Here is a 21686-nt window from a genome sequence, read left to right on the forward strand (position 1 = left end):
CTCCTTGTTTAGCATATAATCGAGAAATAACCATAAAAATGGGCAACCAGTAGCCCTGGGGCATCCTACCTATGGAGCAGCCATTCTTTATTCCTTTATTTTATTTTATTTTATTTCATTTCATTTCATTTTAGAGACAGAGTCTCACTCTGTTGGCCAGGCTGGAGTGCAGTGGCGCCATCTCAGCTCACTGCAACATTCACCTCCCGGGTTCAAGTGATTCTCCTGCCTCAGCCTCCTGAGTAGCTGGCATTACAGGCTCCCACCACCACGCCCGGCTAATTTTTGTATTTTTTAGTAGAGGGGGGGTTTCACTATGTTGGCCAGGCTGGTCTCGAACTCCTGACATCAAATGATCCACCCACCTCGGCCTCCCAAAGTGCTGAGATTACAGGCGTGAGCCAGCACACCTGGCCTCCTTTACTTTCCTAATACGCTTGCTTTTGCTTTATTCTACTCCCCCCAAATTCCTTCTTGTGCGAGGTCCAAGAACCTTCTCTTGGGGTCTGGATTGGGACCCCTTTCCAGCAATAAACAGATATCTAGAGAAGGAAGGGTGCACCCCTGCTGCCACTGTGGACATCCTAGGGTAGTGCTAGGTGCGGGGGTTCCCTGCCAGAGTGCAGGGAAAGCCTGGAGCTCAGGTGCCCCAGGAGTCACGTGAGGGCTCCTGTCTGTGGTTTCTTACCTGGGGATCCCACAGACGCGTGAGGTTTGGGTACAGGTAAAACTGAATTCCTTGGGCTGCCCCAGGCAACGTCACCCCTCGAATTAACAGGACCACCAGCATGAGGTAAGGAAATGTGGCCGTGAAGTACACCACCTAGTCATGGGCAAATGAGAGACAAGGAAGGAGCTTGTGAGTGAGGAAGTGGCAGGGGCAGGAGGCAGGGGGAGGAGCTCCTCAGAAAAGGTCAAGGGAGTGTTCCTCCTGCTCCCAGCTCGCCCGCAGCTGTTTAGTTCTGTTGCGGGAAGTCAGGGACCCCCCGAATGGAGGGACCGGCTGGGAGCCACGGCAGAGGAACATAAATTGTGAAGATTTCATGGACATTTATCAGTTTCCAAATAATACTTTTATAATTTCTTATGCCTGTTTTTACTTTAATCTCTTAATCCTGTGGTCTTTGTAAGCTGAGGATGTACATCACCTCAGGACCACTGTGATAAATGTGTTAACTGTACAAATTGATTGTAAAACACGTGTGTTTGAACAATATGAAATCAGTGCACCTTGAAAAAGAACAGAATAACAGCGATTTTTGAGGAACAAGGGAAGACAACCATAAGGTCTGACTGCCTGTGGAGTCGGGCAAAAAGAGCCATAGTTTTCTTCTTGCAGAGAGCCTGTAAGTGGACGTGCAAGTAGGAGAGATATCACTAAATTCTTTTTCTAGCAAGGAATATAATATTAATACCCTGGGAAAGGAATGCGTTCCTCGGGGGAGGTCTATAAACGGCTGCTCTGGGATTGTCTGCCTTATGCAGTTGAGATAAGGACTGAGATACGCCCTGGTCTCCTGCAGTACGCTCAGGCTTACTAGGGTGGGGGAAAACTCCGCCCTGGTAAATTTGTGGTCAGACCGGTTCTCTGCTCTCAAACCCTGTTTTCTGTTGTTTAAGATGTTTATCAAGACAATACATGCACCACTGAACATAGACCCTTATCAGTAGTTCTGCTTCTGCCCTTTGCCCTGTGATCTTTGTTGGACCCTTATTAGTAGCTCTACTTTTGCCCCTTGTCCTGTTCCCTCAGAAGCATGTGATCTTTGTTAGACCCTTATTAGTGGTTCTGCTTTTTGCCCTTTGAAGCATGTGATCTTTGTACCTACTCCCTGTTCTTACACCCCCTCCCCTTTTGAAACCCTTAATAAAAACTTGCTGGTTTTGAGGCTCAGGTGGGCATCACGGTCCTACTGATATGTGATGTCGCCCCCAGCAGCCCAGCTATAAAATTCCTCTCTTTGTACTGTCTCTCTTTATTTCTCAGTTGGCTGACACTTATGGAAAATAGAAAGAACCTACATTGAAATACTAGGGGCCGGTTCCCTGATATAGTTCCATCTCCCCTATCCCTTGAGCCACAGCCTCCCCTCTTCCCTTCCTCCCTCCAGCTAAAAGCTCCCGCCTCCCCTGACACATATTCAATAAATATTTGTTGAGTGACTGAATGACATTGGGCATTCTCCCAACAAGTGTGCTTGGCATTCATGGCAAGGATTGTCAGATATGAAAAGATTTGTGACACATGACCCCTGTCCTCACATAGCTTAGCACAACCAGGCAGCCAGATTAGGAGAGGCCCCCAGGGCAAGAGTTCGGAAGAATTCAGAATGCCCTCTTTGCTCCAGGGCAAAGAGTCCCCCGGAATTCTTGAGTGGGTTAAGAGTCATTTTGAGATGAAGTGTCTTCATGGAATTCTTTTTCCAAAGAACTGTTGTATGAATTAGGGAACCATGACTCGTGTTCAATTTGCAATGTGCCCACACATCATCAATTCCAAGATCAGATTACCCTGGAGGTGTCCTTCCTGTCCTTCTTGCTCTCTTCCAGTCCCAAAATCCAGAAGCACGTGAATCCAGGAGAGGCACAGAAGCAAGGACGGAAGCTGCATCAAATCCTTGCTGGGTCATTGCCTCCCATCCTCGACAGGGCCACAGCTTCGAGAACTCCTGGGTGACAGCCCCTAGTGAGGACAGGGAGTCCGGGGATGGGAGGGGCAGGAGCTCCCCACACGAACCTTGCCTGTGGACTTGACCCCCTTCCAGATGCAGAAGTAGCAGATGACCCAGGCCAGCAGGAGGCACAGAGCCAGCTCCCAGCGCAGGGCCCCCAGGTGCTGGATCCCATCAGAGATCTTCAAGACCCGCCGCCTGGGGAAAGAAGGGTTGAACCTGGCTTACTTTTTCTGCTCAGTTTTGTGGCCCCGTTCCTGGGACAGTGGAGCCGAGCTGTGCCTCCCGGCTCTTGTCCAAAGGCTTCTCTGCTCTCTTTACATGAGGCCATCCTTAGCCCAGAGCTGGAGGTGGACATAAAAGTGGAGAATGGAGACTGCAGAGCTGGAGGTGGACATAAAGGTGGAGAACGGAGACTGCAGAGCTGGAGGTGGACATAAAGGTGGAGAACGGAGACTGCAGAGCTGGAGGTGGACATAAAGGTGGAGAACGGAGTCTGCAGAGCTGGAGGTGGACATAAAGGTGGAGAACGGAGACTGCAGAGCTGGAGGTGGACATAAAGGTGGAGAACGGAGTCTGCAGAGCTGGAGGTGGACATAAAGGTGGAGAACGGAGACTGCAGAGCTGGAGGTGGACATAAAGGTGGAGAACGGAGACTGCAGAAAGGTGGAGAATGGAGACTGTCCCAGGTAAGTTTGCTCCAAGTGCTTTCTCCCCAGCCAGGGGAAGGAGGTGCAGGCACCTATGTTCCCAACCAAGGTTTCAGGACTTTTTGACAGCAGGACTCTTGCCCTGGGTGAATATCAATACTGGGGGGAGGGGTGGGTCACAGTCCACACACTTGCAGCCACAGGGAGGAGGAAGTGCGGAGTGAGAGCACATATGCACACACACACTCTGACGAGGGGCAGGGGTGCAGGCAAGGAAGGCCAGGCACAGCCCAAGGAGAACTGCAAGATTCTTATCTCTGAAACGAGTCCTGCAATAACCACAAACACGGGCACCACAGAAAAAAGCCACTTAGTGGAAATTCTTCCCTTGCTGTCTATTGAGAGTGACCTTGGTGTGACCTCCTCCCCATACCCTTCTTCTGAACACATGGCCCACACTGGGTGGGGAAGGGTCTCACTTACTCCCAGAACTCGATGACGGGAGAGGTGGCGTTCTCAGAGGTGCCATTCAGGGAGCCGTTGGTCTTCTGGAACTCCACACAGTGTTCTAGCCATGGGTCACGAGGAGGGAAAAAAGAGAAAAATCACCAGCCAGCATATGACACAACTAGAGAGCGGGATGAAATTCTAGGAAAATGGGAAGGAAGGTGTTTGGCAGAAGCCAGGCTAAAGTTATCTACACAAAACATCCTCCCACACATAGTAACCTCAACAAACGCAGCTGACTCTCTACTGCACACTTGGACATGTGGGTACATAGATGCTTGGGTATATATTCTCCTTAAGTATGATCAGATGGCAACCCTGTGCAAAGTCACCGTCTTTGAGGAATAATAAGAACGGTTTCTGGGGAAGTGATGTGTCAGAATGGCCAAGAGCACAGGCTGGAAGGCTCTGGCCTGAATGCTGACCCCCCGGGTATGAACTGTGCGTCTGGGGGTAAGTTATAACTCAGTTCTCCGTGTTTGGCTTCCCTCGTCTCTAAAATGCAGATAGTGAGATCCATTACGTAGGATTGATAAGAAATTAAATGAAAACATGGATGTAGAGTGCTCAATAAATGGTCTCATTATTTGTATGTGACTTTGGAGTTTTACAAAGAGTATTGACTTTTTTATGTTTGATAAATACAATAATCCTAATCCTGGGAAATATTAAAACAGATACTGTTTTCCCCATTGTGCCCATGAAGACAGTGGATCGTCTTAGAAATGGCCTGTATCTGCTCATGAATGAGCAAGCGTAGGCCGGAACCCAGGTCAGCAAGTTGTCTGGGTTCCACCTTCAAAATACCTAGACGGATCCTTCTTGTCACCTCTACTACCACCACCCTGGTAGAGGGTAGGCACCATCTGCTCCCGGCTCCTACTTGGCCTTCAGTTTTCACCCTTGCTCCCCTCGTGAAATCTCCATTTTGTTAAACCTTAGATCACTCTATGTCACACCCTAGGCCAAGGCCTCCAATCGGTTTCCCATCCCACTCAAAGGAAGAAGCCGCAACCCCTTTAGTTGCCTTCAAGGCCCTACTGGATCCATTCCCGCACCGTTCCCTCAGCCACCTGCCCTCCCACATCCACCCTGTTCCCTGCGCACACGGGGCGTGTTAGGTGCCGCCTCAGCTCCTTCCTCCTAGAGTTCTTGTCCCCCAGCTCAATGCCTTGTTCCCCTCCTCCTTGAGACCAGTGCTGAAGGGGCATCTCAGTAAGGCCGTTCCTGACCATGCCACTGAAAATTGCAACCCCACCCATAAAACTCACAGTCTCTGTCTTATTTTCCTCCGTAGCCCATCTTCTAACATGACATGTCCTGCTGCTTTCTAACCGGACACGTCTCACCCACTTGTTTTGTCTACGTCTCTACCTCCCGGACACGTCTCAGCCACTTGTTTTGTTTACGTCTCTACCTCCCGGACACGTCTCAGCCACTTGTTTTGTCTACGTCTCTACCTCCCGGACACGTCTCAGCCACTTGTTTTGTCTACGTCTCTACCTCCCGGACACGTCTCAGCCACTTGTTTTGTCTACGTCTCTACCTCCCGGACACGTCTCGTCCACTTGTTTTGTCTACGTCTCTACCTCCCGGACACGTCTCGTCCACTTGTTTTGTCTACGTCTCTACCTCCCGGACACGTCTCAGCCACTTGTTTTGTTTACGTCTCTACCTCCCGCCGCTAGAATGAGGGTGGCCAGGAGGATGAGGTCTTTGTTTTTGTTTATTACCATATTCCCAGTGCTCAGAACAGAGCCTGGTATCATATAGCAGGAGCTCAACAAGGCCAGCTGGGAGCTCTGTCCACTAAACCATTCACTTTCCTTGACACCGCAGCACACACAGAAAAGCATTATTCCATCTTGGCAGGACGGCGTGTCTTGTGCTGTTCAAATGCTAGGCTCTGAGTAAAACCAGGCTCACCGGGAGAGATGTCAACAATGTCAAAAAATAACACTCAGGTATTCAATTTGCCTCAGAATTGTCCCAGAGACCGCCAGTCGATCCAAAGGAAGATAGGCCTAACGATGCCCTGAAGCAAACGCTCTAGGCCACCAAAAATTGACAAAATCGTTTTAAGAGGGACTCCACTGAGATCTGGATAAAATCTTTACTCTCTGACAAGCTGGTTGTCAAGGCTGGTTTCAGTACACAAAGATATTTTTAAAAATAAAATAAAAACGAAGAAAAGAAATATATACATAAAGCTAAAGAATTACAATAAAACAGATTTTTTTTGGAGACCAAGTCTCTCTCTGCTACCCAGGCTGGAGCGCAGTGGCACAGTCTCGGCTCACTGCAACCTCCACCTCCCAGGCTCAAGCGGTCCTCCTGTCTCAGCCTCCCACGTAGCGAGGGCCATGGGTGTGAGCCACCGCCCCGGCACAATTTGTGTATTTTTAGTAGAGATGGGGTTTCAGCATCTTGCCCAGGCTGGTCTCGAACCCCTGAGCTGAAGGGATCCACTGGCTTCAGCCTCCCAAAGTGCTGGGATTACAGGCGTGAGCCACTGCCCCCAGACTAATTATAACAAAACAGATCTTCAAACCTCGATTCATTCAGTCAATAGTTTTGAGTGCTTATGATAGAGCCAGCACCGTGCTAGGCACAGAAGCCGTGGAGATAAAGACACCTTTTCTGCCCTCACGATCTGATGACTAGCGGGAAAATCAAGTCAACAAGCAGAAGAAAAGTGAGGGAAGTGCAGCAGCAGGGCCGGGGCCAGTGCAGGTGCCACCAGACACATTTAAGAAGAGCCTCATGCGGTCTTGGGGTATCAGAGGAGGTACCCCCAAGGTTTACTTTCCCTTTGAAAAATCAGGGTGGAATGGAGGTGGTGGTAGTGATGTACAAAGACGTGCCTGGAAGGGGAGCAGCAAGTACAAGGCGAGGGAGGTAACGGTGAGGTGGTGACATAGACAGGAGTCAGGTCATGAAGGGATAAAGAATATCATGCTAACCACGCAAAATGCTTTTCCGGGTAAGTAAAGGATTCAAACTCCAGTTCAGAATTGAGTAACTTATCTGAGCAAGAAAGAATTGGGCCAGGTGCAGTGGCTCACACCTGCAATCCCAGCACTTTGGGAGGCTTAGGCAGGGGGATCACAAGGTCAGGAGTTCAAGACCAGCCTGACCAAAATGGTGAAACCCCATCTCTACTAAAAATACAAAAAATTAGCTGGGCGTGGTGGTGGGCACCTGTAATCCCAGCTACTCGGGAGGCTGAAGCAGAGAACTGCTTAAACCCGGGAGGTGGAGCTTGCAGTGAGCCGAGATCGCACCATTGCACTCCAGCCTGGGCGACAGAGCAAGACTCCATCTCGAACAAACAAAAAGATAAAAAAGAAAGAGTTAATCACGGCTAGCTCACTTCAAAGAGGTAGGGCCTCGCTGACTGGCACTGGAAGATACTTGGACAAGGAGAGAGGGATGTGCCAAGAATCCAAGCTGAAGAGTGTCCCCTGTGCTCTCCAGCCACGCTGTCCACTGGGGCAGCCACGAGCCACCTGTGGCTGTTTAAGTTAACATTCAATGCACATGTCAAAGTTCTGTTCCTCCGACCACTTGCCACATTTCAGATGCTCAATAACCACATGTAGGAGTCACGCCAAACCTACACTGGTTCACTGCGACTGCCCAGAAAAGGTAAATCAATAGATAACCACATGTAGCTGGTATTAATAGCTACCGTATTGGACAGTGCAAAGAACATTTTCATCATTACAGACAGTTCTTTTGGACAGCATTGCTCTAGATATTTTTGTTGTTGTTGTTACTTTCTTTCTTTTTTTTTTTTTTTTTGAGACACAGTCTCGCTCTGTCGCCCAGGCTTGATCTCCTGACCTCGTGATCCTCCTGCCTTGGCCTCCCAAAGTGCTGGGATTACAGGCGTGAGCCACCGCGCCCAGCCTGTTGTCGTTACTTTCTACACATTAGAGTCAGTAGTTCTATTACCACGGGTGGCTCAGGTAGTCTTACAAGCACAGGAGAAATTACAGATATGCAGCACACAGCAACATTTCAGTCAACAGCGGATCACCTATATGACAGTGTTCCCATGTGATTATAAAATACTGCATCTTCACTGTACCTTTTCTAGGTTTCACTATGTTTAGATACACAAACACCTACCACTGTGCTACACATGCCTACAGTGTTCAGTACAGTATTACAGCACGCAGCCCAGGTGTGTGATGGGCTGTGCCATGTAGGGGTGTGTGTGTGCACTCTGTGATGTTCATACAGGACAAAATGCCAACAGTGCATTTCTCAGAGTGTACCCCTGTCATTCAGTGACACACGACTGCAATTGCTATTATAAATCACAGCGGACCCTTGAACAACATGGATCCGAACTGTGCGGGTCCACTTGTATGCGGATTTTCTCCCGCCTCTGCCACCCCGACAAGCAAGTCCGGATGAATTGCAAGTTTGAAAGACCCAAAATGTATCAGAAAGAAGATATGAGAAACAAATGAAGGAACAAGACACGTATCCATATATCAAACTAACTATATTCCAAGTTGATTTAAGTAAATGGCTAAACAACATAAAAGTGGTCAGTTCTCATTGAAGATGTTAATTTTTTCTTTAAAAAGTTCCTGACATTTTGCCTGTGAGGCTGGTGAATTGTCGATCTTATTCTTGACATAAGCTCTCCATGATCTGCTTGGGTGATTTCTGGTGTGTCCGTGTTAAGCTGGGATACAGGGACAATCCCACTTCCGGTGAACGTGGCAGAACGGGAGGAGGAAGCAGAACCTCGGGAGATGACCGTACCTGTGTTCCACTCATGGTGGCAGCCGCCCCAGGGCAGGTCGATGGTGAAGCTGCTGAAGAGGTAGAACAGGGCCCAGGCCAACACAATGATGTAGTAGACGTTGAGGAGGATAACGATCATCTGGGAGGCGTAGCCAATGCCTGCGGGGAAACTGCAGAATTGGGCTAGGGAAGGTGGACGGTGGTGGCATGCACCTGTCATCTCAGCTATGCGGGACGCTGAGGTGAGAGGATTATCTGAGGCTGGGAGTTCAATTTATCATTGAGCAAAACTGCTATTTTTGTAACTCTCTGTCAATCTATAATTATTTCAAAATAAAAACTTAAAGAAAATCCTATATATGGAGAAATAATGAAATTAAATACTGTAAATTTTAAATACTTGTGTCAAGATAGAATTTTTTTTTTTTTTAAGAGGCAGAGTTTTGCTCTTGTCACCCAGGCTGGAGTGCAGTGGTGCAATCTCAGCTCACTGCAACCTCCGCCTCCCAGGTTCAAGAGATTCTCCTGCCTCAGCCTCCTGAGTAGCTAGGATTACAGGTGCCCACCACCACACCCAGCTAATTTTTTGTATTTTTTGTATTTTTGTATTTTAATTTCACCATGTTGGCCGGGCTGGTCTCAAACTCCTGACCTCAGGTGATCCACCCGCCTCGGCCTCCCAAAGTGCTGGGATTACAGGCATGAGCCACCACGCCCAGCCAAGATAGAACTATTAATGAAATAATTTTTTCTCATTTAAAGTTCTCTTTTAAAATTTTTATAATTGATTTAAATATGTCTTAAAATACAACAACATAGCTATGTATTTAAAACATATAGCTAAAGTAGCTTTGCACTCTACTTACTTAACCTAAAACCTTAGCCCCATCCTCGCTGCTGTTTCTCGCCCATTCTCTGATGGATCAGCTGACTAGCTTAGCATGCAGCCCACAAACCAAGGGTTTAGCCTAGAGACTCGCAGTCTTAACCTCAGAACTGCTACTAATCACTCAAGTCATTCCAAATAAGGCTCATAACCATGAATGAAGATGCTTTGGAATCAGGTACAGAGCTACTCACCCTCAAAGATGGGGCAGATCTTCCTCCAGGCTGTAACGCCTCCCTGACTGGTGTACTGGCCTAGCGCTGTCTCCAGAAGGAAGACAGGAACGCCACAGGTAAAGAGGAAGACGAGGTAGGGGATGAAGAAGGCACCTGTGGTTAGAAAACAAGCTGTTCATTTCCTGGGTCTGTTCTCCTCCTGGTCTGCACTCAGCTCCTCCCATGACCAACCCATACTGCCAGTCAGAATCTCGGAGGTAGGGAACATGCTAAGCCGCAGGAGACAGCTGCCTAGATGTTTGGAACCACAGCAGAGATCAAGAGTCACTGTGTTACTACACGGTCTCTTGCCTTTTTTCACTGCAAAGTTTCAGTCTATACCTATTAAAGTTTGTTCCCAGGCCGGGCGCAGTGGCTCAAGCCTGTAATCCCAGCACTTTGGGAGGCCGAGACGGGTGGATCACGAGGTCAGGAGATCGAGACCATCCTGGCTAACACGGTGAAACCCCGTCTCTACTAAAAAATACAAAAAACTAGCCGGGCGAGGTGGCGGGCGCCTGTGGTCCCAGCTACTCGGGAGGCTGAGGCTGGAGAATGGCGTGAACCCGGGAGGCGGAGCTTGCAGTGAGCCGAGATCCGGCCACTGCACTTCAGCCTGGGCGACAGAGCGAGACTCTGTCTCAAAAAAAAAAAAAAAAAATTAAAGTTTGTTTCCCACTGAACAATTACTGCCTAACACATAACTTTTGGCAATAACAAGGAGCTTATTAAAAAACAGATGTCTAGGAGCATTGGCAAAGCCCACAGTCTATAATTCTTTTCAAAGAAATCATTGCTCTTAATGTCAGGTAGTCTTTTAGTAGGCTGAAATCAGAAGCCCTTTCAGTCATTGTTGTGGTTTGAATGTATCCCCTAAAGTGTGTGTGTTGGAAACCTAATTCCCTCTGCAACAGTGTTGGGACGTGGAGCCTAATAAGATGTAAGTCATGAGGGCTCTGCCCTCATGAATGGATTAATGTTATTACTGTGAGAATGTGTTTGTTATAAAAGTGAGTTTGGGCCAGGCATGGTGGTTCACACCTGTAATCCCAGCACTTTGGGGGGCTGAGGTAGGAGGATCACTTGAGCCCAGGAGTTCAAGACCAGCCTGGGCAACATGGGAAAACTCTGTCTCTAAAAGAAATACAAAAAAATTATCTGGGCATGGCTGTGTGTGCCTGCAATCCCAGCTACTCGGGAGGCTGCGGTGGGAGGACCGATTAAACCTGGGAGTTCGAGGCTGCAGCGAGCTGTGAGTGTGCCACTGCCCTCCCTCCAGCTTGGGTGACAGAGCAAGACCCTGTCAAAGAAAAAAAAAAGGTTTATTTGGCTCTCTGTCTTTTGCATGAATATTCTCTTGCCTTTCTGCCTTCTGCCATGGGATGACACGAAAAAGAAGGCCCTCACCAGAGGTGGACTCCTGCCCTGGACTTCCCAACCTCCAAAACGATAAGAAATAAATATCTGTTCCTTATAAATGACCCATCTCAGGTGTTCTGTTGTAGCAACATGAAATGAACTAAGCTAGTAATCTGTCTCCTTCTGCTTCTATGAGCATTGACGGAGACAAGACTACTGGTGCCAGATACACTGATATTTTCTCTACCGTGGACCTGTCATCTGCTGGCAAAGTGGACGGGAGAATTCATGGGACACAGAATACCAGAGAAGAGACAGCTGCACAGAGAGGAAAAGCTGCTTATCGGCAGAGGGTCCCCTCAAGCTTTCAACTGAGTACTAGTCAGTGCATACGTGTGAGAAAACTGAGGTGAGGGAAAGAACCATTCAAAATGATTAAAGGTAATGGTACTCACATGCTGCCAGAGTAGATCATCTCAAGATTCACCAGGCATTAGGCAGAGTATGCAGAAGGACATTTCCTCAGTAATGGGGAATATTTATCCCTAGACTGAGCACACTTCTAGTCCTACCTAACAAATCTTAAAAGCAAGACGTAAAAAGAGCAAGTAACTTCACTGGTCCCAGAACAGAGCTCAAGAATATTTATAGAAATACGAAATTGGCCAGGCGCAGTGGCTCACGCCTGTAATCCTAGCACTTTGGGAGGCCAAGGCAGGCAGATCATGAGGTCAGGAGTTCAAGACCAGCCTGGCCAACACAGTGAAACCCTGTGTCTACTAAAAATACAAAAATTAGCCTGGCATAGTGGCTACTTGGGAGGCTGAGGCAGGATAATTCTTGAACCTGGGAAGCAGAGCTTGCAGTGAGCCGAGATTGTGCCACCGCACTCCAGCCTGGGTGACAGAGCGAGACTCCATCTCAGAAAAAAAAAATAAAGAAAATTTTTAAAAAGAACAGGTGTGCCTAAGTGCTGAGACAGTTTCAAACAGCTTAATGTAATGGGAGTCAATGAAAGAAATAAAAGGGTGAGAAAAAGCTTACAGAAATAATAACTGAAATTTTTACAAATTTTATGAAAACTATAAACCTATAGATCCAAAAAGTTCAACAAACACCAAGACAAAAAAAAATTTTTTAAAAACTAGTCCAAGGTGCATCATAATCACATTACTTAAACCAGAATATGGAGCTTTTAAGGGAAAACCTTAAAAGTCACCAGAGATAAAGGACACATATGTACAGACAAAGATAACATCAAATTTCTCATTTAAAACAATGCAAAAGAGAAGACAGTGATGACGAGGCACATTTGTTAAAGTAATAAAGGAGGGGGGCGGGAAAAAAAAGCTGTCAACCTGGAATTCTATACCCAGCAATAATACTGTTCAAAAATGAAAGTGAAATAACTGTTCCTTAAGACATGCAGAACCTGAAACGATCTATCACAAGCAGAACTGAACTATAAGAAATGTTGAAGAAACTCCTTCAGGGAGAGTGAAATGATATCACCAGATAGAAATATGAATCTACACAAAGTAATAAAGAACTTTAGAAATAGTAATTACATAGATAAACACATAGAATGTTTTTCTTGTTATTCAAATATTTTTAAATGATAATTGGTAAACAAAAATAAAAACAATGTAATATGGATTTTATAACATATAAAAATGTATAACAATAGCACAAAGATCAGGAGGAAAGAAATGAAACTGTAACATTTTAAGGTTCTTATATATACAAAGTGGTACATTATCACTTGAAGATAAACTGTGATAAGTTAAAGATGTATACCACAAAGTTTAAAACAACCACTAAAATAACACAACAAAGTTACAGCTAATAAGCTAACAAAAACAAGAAAGCTAACAATGGAATAATAAAAAATATTCAATTATTCCAAAAGAAAGCAGGAGGAGAGGGAAAGGGGAAACAAATAACTGATAGTACAAATAGAAAACAAATAATAAGATGATAGAGTTAAACCTAATTATATGGATAATTGTATTAAATGCAAATGGTCTAGGTATCCCAAATAAAAGACAGAGATTGTTAGATTGGCTTTTAAAAAACTGACAAGACTCAACTATATGCTGCCTTAAAAAAAATGACTTTGAATAAAAAAGACACGAAGAGGTGAAAAGTAAAAGGATAGAAAGATATACCATGCTAATACTACTCAAAATAAATCTGTAAAGTTTATCTTAATGTTACACAAAGTAAATTTCAGAGCAAAGAATATGACCAAGGGTGAAGAAGGTCATTTCATAATGACTAAAGGGTCAATTACTCGAGGGTCCATTAACCAATCAGTATTTCAAGTGCATATTCACCTAATAACAGAGCTTTAAAATACATGAAGCAAAAACTGACAGAACTACCAAGAGAAATATATAAACTAATTCCTGATAAATGTTAAAAATTTTAATAGCCCTCTCTCAATAATTTATAGAATAAGTATACAGAAAATCAGTACAGACATAAAAGATTTGAAAATTATGTCAACCAACTCAACTTAGTTGACATTTATTGAATATTCTATCCAGCAGTCCAACAGCAGAATATACATTAGTTTCAAGTAAGCACGAAATATTCTAACAAGATAGGCCCATATCCTAGACCAGAGAACAAATCTCAGTAAGTGTAAAAGGATCCAAGTAACATAAAATCGGTTCTCTGACTAAATTAGAAATCTATCAGAGAAAGACATTTGGAAAATTTCCACCTATTTGGAAATTAGGTAACACATTTCTAAATAGCCTATGGCTCTATTGAAGTAATCAAAAGAGAAATTATAAAGTATCTTTTTTTTTTTTTTTTTTTTTTTTTTTTTTTTGAGACGGAGTCTCGCTCTGTTGCCCAGGCTGGAGTGCAGTGGCCGGATCTCAGCTCACTGCAAGCTCCACCTCCCGGGTTCATGCCATTCTCCTGCCTCAGCCTCCCGAGTAGCTGGGACTACAGGCGCCGCCACCGCGCCCGGCTAGTTTTTTTCTATTTTTTTTAGTAGAGACGGGGTTTCACCGTGTTCGCCAGGATGGTCTCGATCTCCTGACCTCGTGATCCGCCCGCCTCGGCCTCCCAAAGTGCTGGGATTACAGGCTTGAGCCACCGCGCCCGGCCTAGAAAGTATCTTGAATGGAATGAAATAAAACCCAGTATCAAAATGTGTGGCATGCTGCTAAAGCAGTACTTAGGAGATTTACTAAATGATAAAAGAAGAAAAGTTTCAAATCAATTACCTCAGCTTCCACCTTAAGAAATGAGAAATTATTGCTGAAATGAGGGTGTAGGGAGGGAAGGAAGGAAGGGAGGGAGGAGGGAGGGAGGGAGGGAGGGAGGAAGGAAGGAAGGAAGGAAGGAGAAGGATAAGAGCAAATGAAAGCCAAAGTAAGTCAAAGGAAATAAAAATCAAAGTGGAAATCAATAAAATGGAAAACAGGAAAATAGAGAAAATCCATGAACCAAAAGCTGGTTCTTTGAGATAATAAAATTGATAAAATTTTAGAAGATACAAATTATCAGCATGACGAATGAGAAGTATCATCAGTAAAGGTTCTATATATATATTAAAACAATAATAAGAAAATATATGAAGAACTTTATGCCAGTAAGTGCAACATATAAATAGGTAAAATAAAAAATTTTCTCAAAAAACACAACTACCAAAGCCCACTCAAAAAGAAATAGTCTGAATAGCCCTATAACTACTAAGGAAAATTCGTTTTTGGTTTAAACCCATCCCACAAAAATTTCCAGGCTCAAATGACTTCAGTGGTGAATCCTCCAAATATTTAAGGAAGAAATAACAACAATTCTACACAAACTCTTCCAAAAAATTGAAAAGATGGAATGCTTACCCAACCAATTTTATAAAGTGAGCATTACCCTGATAATAAAAGCAGACAAATACATTATAAGAAAAGAAAGTTAAAGATCAATATATGTCATGAACATAAATGCCAAAATTCTAAACAATTTTAGGAAATCAAACCTAACAATATGTTAATAGGACAACATATTATTTATAGCAATGTTTATCCCAGGGATACAAAGTGGGTTTAGCAGTTTTAAAAATCAACATAGTGCTGTAGTCTCCAGCTCCTAAAATAAATGGATAAACAAATAAATAATGTGACTCATCCTGTTAACAAAAGAAAAGCTATATGATCATTTCATAGGTACAGTAAAGTATTTGACTGAATCCAACAATCATTCCTAACGAAAACTGCCAGCAATGATGATGAGAAGAGAACTTCCTCAACTTGATAGAGGGCATCTACAAAAAACCCTGCAGCTAACATCATACTTAATAGTGAAAGACTGCTAAGACTGAGAATAAAACAAGTGTCTATTCTTACTACTTCTATTCAACATTGTACTGGAGATTCTAGCCAAAGCAATAAGGCAAGATAAGGAATTAAAGGTTATTCCAATTTAAAAGGAAAATAATAACACTGTTTTATTCTCAGAAGACATGATATTCTACATAGAAAATCCTTTGGAATACACACACAAAAAAACCCTACTAGAACCAATCAGTGAGTTTAGTAAGTTTGCAGGATACGGGATGGGCATATACAAATCAACTGTATATGTATTAGGAACAAACAACCATAAATAAAATGTAGGAAATAATACCATTTACAATAGCATCAAAAATATGAAATACTTAGGAATAAATCTGACAAAAGTTGTGAAAGATATATATACACTCACAACTACAAAACATTGCTGAGGGAAATTAACGAAGAGCTAAATAAATGGAGAGTCATACCATATTCAGGATCAGAAGACTTAATATCATTAAAATCTCAATTCTTTCCAAATTGATCTATAGATTTAATACAATCCTAATCAAAAGCACAACAGACTTTCTTGTAGAAATTCACAAATTATTTCTAAAATTCATCTGAAAATGCTAAGGACCCAAAATAGCCAAAACAAAAACAAAAACAAAAACAAAAAAACAAAGAAAAGGGCTGGGCGCGGTGGCTCACGCCTGTAATCCCAGCACTTTGGGAGGCCGAAGTGAGCGGATCACAAGGTCAGGAGATCGAGACCATCCTGGCTAACACGGTAAAACCCCGTCTCTACTAAAAATACAAAAAAAAAATTAGCCGGGCGAAGTGGCGGACGCCTGTAGACCCAGCTACTCGGGAGGCTGAGGCAGGAGAATGGCATAAACCCGGGAGGTGGAGCTTGCAGTGAGCCAAGACCGCGCCACTGCACTCCAGCCTGGGCAACAGAGCAAGACTCCGTCTCAAAAACAAAACAGAACAAAACAAACAAACAAACAAACAAACCTACCTTTGAAAAAGAAGAACTGAAGTAAAATTGTAGGCTTAATTCCACCTGGTATTTATATTATCCTCAAGCACAGTAATGAAGACAGTACTGGTGTCAAAATAAACAGATCAATGGAACAGAGTAGAATTCATCAACAGACCCACATACACACAAACAACTAATTTTTGATGAAGGAATAAAGGCCGTTCACTGGAAATAGGATAGTCTTTTCCACAAATGGTGTTGCATAAGTGAATACCTACACAACCTCTGAGAAATGAACTTCAACCCATCCCTTCACTGCATACAAAAATTAACCCAGAATGAAACATAGACCTAAATGTAAAACCTGAAACTATAAATCTTCTAGAAGAAAACATGAGGCCTTGGGTTAGGCAAAGATCTCTTTATATGACATCAAAAGTATGGTTTGTAAAATAACTAATTGATAAACCAGACCTCATCTTTATTTATTTATTTATTTAAAATGCCTTCTCTTCAAAAGACACTGTTAGGAAAAGGAAAACAGTCCAGGTGCAGTGGCTCATGCCTGTAATCCCAGCACTTTGGGAGGCCAAGGCAGGAGGATCTCTTGAGCCCAGGAGTTTGAGATCAGACTAGGCAACATAGTGAGACCTCGTCTCTACAAAAAAAAAAAAAAAAAAAAGTTTTTAATTTTCTGGGCATGGTGAAACACGCCTATAGTTGCAGCTACTTCTTGGGAGGCTGTGGTGGGAAGATCATTTGAGCTCAGAAGGTCAAGGATGCAGTGAGCTGTGACTGCACCACTGAACTTCAGCCTGGGCGACAGTGAGATCCATCTCAAAAAAAGAAAAGGAAAATTACAAAACACAGAATGAAAAAAAAAGTATTTGTAAAATGCATTTCTGTTAAAGGACTTGTGTGTTAGAATATATGAAGACACCTCAATAACAAAGGATAAACTACTGATATGTGAAAACTGTAAATGAATCTCAAAATAATTATGTTGTATCATAATTATCAAAATATGTATGATTCCATTTATATAATGTTCTAAGAAATGCAAACTAACGTATGGTGGTATCAAATTATCATAATTATCAACACACTATATGATTCCATCTATATAATATTCTAAGAAAAGCAAACTAGTTTAGTTTGCATTTAGCATAATTACTGATTGCACTGGGATACGATGGCAGGAGTGAAGTTGGGAGGAAGGAATTAGAGACAGAAGAAACTGTTTTGGAGGTGATGGACATGTTTATTATCTCAATTGTGGCAGTGGTTTCATGGGTATATACATATCTCAAAATTTATCAGATTGTACACTTTAAATATGTGTGGTTTATTGTAAGTTAATGAGGAACCCAGTTCTCCAGGTCTTCACCTTCCACTTCTCAAGGTTGTAATCTACACAACCATAATTCAGGCACTAAGGGAGACTTGATGATGAGGACAAAGAAAGAAAGGCAGCAAGTAATTCAGCCTGAGAAGTCCATAAATCAATCCAAGGTTTGCTGAGCAGGAGGGAAAACAGGAAAGAGAGAACCCAGCAGCTGACAGGAACAGTCACTGTGGAGAGCCCAGTCCAGAAAGCAACAGCGATGGGCCCAGCCCAAGCCCCTCCCCATATTCACGTTGCCTGCTCTTTCTCTACAAACCAAGCCAACGTTTAACTGCACTGGGCCCCGTGGTCAGCTGCTCCCACCTCCGCTGCTTCGCTGAGCACCTTGGCAGCCTGGCAAGAGGGACAAAGTCCATAGCTGCAGGGGGAGCTACAGGCCCTAGAAGTGTGAGAGGGGTCGGGGCAGGAGGAGGCCAAGGGGGGCCAGGTGCAGACTGAGGAGTCCTGAAGGGCATTCCGCCTCTTCCCCTCCGCAGGCACCACCGTCACAAGATGAAGTTAGTCCTGGGGATGGCGGGCGGAGTTCACAGTTCCCTGCACCCCGTATCATGTGTACTAGTCTCCTCAAAAATTCTAAAACGTGCTGGCATTGTCTCCGTGAGATGGGAGAGGCTACATACCATCCCAGAAAGGAATCACTCTCTTGGCCCCCCTTCTCAAAAGCAGCAGCTCTGTGGTGTCACCAGCTGATTTCTTAAGGCATAAACGGATGATCGTCCACTCGAGCAACAGAAGAGTGAGGAGCTTCCAAGAGGCATTATGTGCTGTCCTCGGCCTGAGCCTGACCAACAGCGGGCCCTGAGTCATTAACTGCACTCGATAACACACTGTCACGCACTGCTAGATAACCATTACTTTTATAGGAACATACGAAAAACGCTTCTTATTTCTCTTTATTCTCCGCTATCTACAAACAGCAAAGGGCTAATGGTTTTCCTTCCTGCCAAGGGAATCCTCTGTGTGTGGCCATCCCCGTGCACCTTCTTTACAGGCTGGAGCTGCGGGGTCTTTCCCCTCCAGGCCCTTCCGAGAGGTCCTGCTGCCGTGGCCTCACATGGGGCCTCCAGTCCCAAGTTAATTCTGGGTGTTGAGCAACTCGGCCAGGGTCCAGGCAGCTGGAGAGGTCTCAGCTGAAGGCCCGTGTTCTGAAGCACCCAGGACCTGGGCACTGGAAGACTGAGGCTCTGAAGAGGAGCTGGAGGGGACAGGGAGGAAGTCCTCACAAAAGGTCGTCTCCAGCTGGTGTCCTGAGACCAGTGGAAAAATTAAAGGTTCTTGGCATGGGTAACTTCTGCCCCTAGTGAAATTTCAGCAACCTGGACTTAGAAATTAAGTGAAAATGTTGGCAGACGGTTTTTTCATCTGGGCTGAGATAGGCAGGAAGGTGGTTTAAATTCCCTGCTGGCTACGGACAGTCCTGTTACCAGAACCCTCTCCTGCTGCCTTCTTCCCACATCACGCCTCCTGCGTTATCCAGCGTCTCCTCGTCCCATGACTGGAACTTTGGCTGGGCAGGCCCTAGTAGAAAATCATATTTGCTTTCCCTCCTGGCAGCTGAGGGTGGAGGGCTGGAGGAATAGTTCAGATGTACAGCTTCCTCAGCCGCCTCGCCAGCTCAGGGCCCCATCACTAAGGCTGCCTGGTCACTGGCACACTGTGGCTGCTACGCAGGACTCACACGGCCTCCTTCTGCCCAGAAGGGAAATACACAACGAAGGGTGGATTTTACCTGCTCCCACATTTTGCCCCAATAACCCACACTTACTATCTCCAATTATTTTCTCCCCATCTCCCCCATTATCTTAAATCCATTTCAATCAGTCATTGCCCCCAGCCCTCCACTGTAACCGCTCTTACCAAGGTCATCAGTAACTTCCCAGCTGCTAAAACCAACAATCAATTTCCTCTCCTCATTTTTTAAACCTATCCACAGCCTTTGCTGCAGTTAATCTCTCCCTCCTCCCTGATGGGATTCCTTCACTTGGCTTTCCAAAACACTTCATTCTCTCGGTTTTCATCCTGCTTTACCAGTTTCTCATTTTCTGTCTCCTCTGCTGGTTTCTCATCTTCTCCCAGACCCACTAAAGGTCCTTACTTTCTTTTCTTATACCATCAAAATGCTAATGGTCCCCAAATACACACCTCCAGCCAGATCTCTCTCACCAACTCCAAACTCACATTCTATTGCCCAGTTGCCATTTCCACTTGCACATCCGATAGATACCTCAACTCAACTTTCCCAAAATTCACCCCCTTACTTTCCCTTCAAAACCTGCTCCTCTGGGGTGAGGCACAGTGGCTCATGCCTGTAATCCCAGCACTTTGGGAGGCCGAGGTAGGCGGATCACTTGAGGCCAGGAGTTTGAGACCAGCCTGGCCAACATGGCAAAACCCCATCTCTATTAAAAAACAAAACAAAACAAAAACCCACAACAAAAGCTTGCTCCCTTCATGGCCTTCCACATCTCAGTGAACGGCAGCTCCTTCCTTCCAGTCACTCAGGTGAAAACTCTTGGATTGCTTAGATGGGTGCTAGCAGTGGAGGGGATGAGAAGTGGTCTGGTCCTGCACATCTCATGGGTGGGGGGGATCCAGTCCCAGGCATTCTGGATGCTGAGTTACTCATTCTGCCAGCAACCAGGGTCCAGGGAGCCGGAGAGGTCCTGAAGCTCCCAGGACCCGCGTGTTTGGGTACAGTCAACAGTTATGAGAGAATTAAGGATGACTCCAAGATTTTTGCCTTATAACTGGTCAGCTTCTGCCCTCACTCCCCTATACTCAGTTCTAACATAGCAGCTAGAGATTATTTTAAAATGTAAGATGACTGGCCAGACACAGTGGCTCACGCCGGTAATCCCAGCACTTTGGGAGGCCAAGGTGGGTGGATCACCTGAAGTCAGGAGTTCGAGACCAGCCTGGCCAACATGGAGAAACCTCGTCTCTACTAAAAATACAAAAATTGGCCGGGCATGGTGGTGCGCACCTGTAGTCCCAGCTACTGGGGAGGCTGAGGCAGGAGAATCACTTGAACCCAGGAGGTGGGCTGAGTGAGCTGAGATCACACCACTGCACTCCAGCCTGGGTGACAGAGCGAGACTCCATCTCGAGGAGCGGGGGGGAAATAATGTAAGATTACTGCTGCTCAAAACCCTGCCTGCATCTGAATGTCACTAGAGCAAACGCTGAAGTCTGAGAGTGGCCAACCTGGCATACCTCATCTGCCCGCCTCCCTGTCCCAGCCCATTTTCTTCCCTGACCTTACCTTCTATTCACTTGCCCAGCTCCAGGCTCAAGTCCCCCTCAAACAAGCCAGCCAGGCTCTTGCTTTGTTTCAACCTTTGTTTCCTGTGCCTGGAGCAAAGCACTTTCACCCCACCCCATAATATCCACAAGGCCAATTCTGTCACTCCTAGCAAGACTTTGCTCAAATGCTCTCAATGACCACCGTTTTAAAAATTGCCACCACCCACACCCACACTCCTGATCCCCTTTACCCAGCTCCCCTCGTTCTTTTCCTATAGCACTCATTCATTCGGGAATGCTATTTAATTTACACGTTTATCCCATTTATTGTGCATTGTCTGTCTCCCTCCTCTAGAATGTGTGCCCTGTGAGGACAGGGAATTGGTCCGTTTTGTTTATAGATGTATCCCAACCACCTAGAACAATTCCTGGCTTATGCCACGTGCTCGGTAAGTACTTGCTGGTGAATGACACAGTCAGGCTCAGGGCTTGGCTGGGTGTGCGCCGAGGCAACGGACAGAGCCTGGAAATTCTAAAGCCATTAGGATGAAGCAGGTGCTTGGGGGTGGATCAGCCATAGGTCCTGGACAGCAGGGAGATTATTTACCTAGGAGACGGTGGAGGCGGACATCCCTCCCACTCGCCTCCCTAAAAGCCTCCCTGTTGCTTCTGACCTCTGATGGGCTTCTTTGTATCACTTTCTCAGCTTGC

At 45.2% G+C, this 21686-nt stretch overlaps 1 protein-coding gene across 6 annotated transcripts in view; it reads right to left on the reverse strand.

Moving 5' to 3' along the window:
• SLC6A13 (solute carrier family 6 member 13) overlaps positions 1–21686 on the reverse strand; it is a 50658-nt gene that overhangs the window by 13932 nt on the left and 15040 nt on the right. For 5 of the 6 annotated variants that reach the window (XM_050747071.1, XM_050747075.1, XM_050747073.1 and 2 more), the window contains 5 exons: positions 9674–9808; positions 8612–8752; positions 3806–3890; positions 2738–2870; positions 689–823 (listed from right to left, as the gene is read on the reverse strand). In XM_050747071.1, the coding sequence (XP_050603028.1) occupies positions 689–823; positions 2738–2870; positions 3806–3890; positions 8612–8752; positions 9674–9808 (629 nt within the window). Of the gene's footprint in view, positions 1–688; positions 824–2737; positions 2871–3805; positions 3891–8611; positions 8764–9673; positions 9809–21686 lie in introns of all 6 variants that reach the window. The other variant, XM_050747076.1, reaches the window with a different exon arrangement.

This window comes from Macaca thibetana, chromosome 11, assembly GCF_024542745.1.
Source record: "Macaca thibetana thibetana isolate TM-01 chromosome 11, ASM2454274v1, whole genome shotgun sequence".
Lineage (NCBI taxonomy): Eukaryota > Metazoa > Chordata > Mammalia > Primates > Cercopithecidae > Macaca > Macaca thibetana.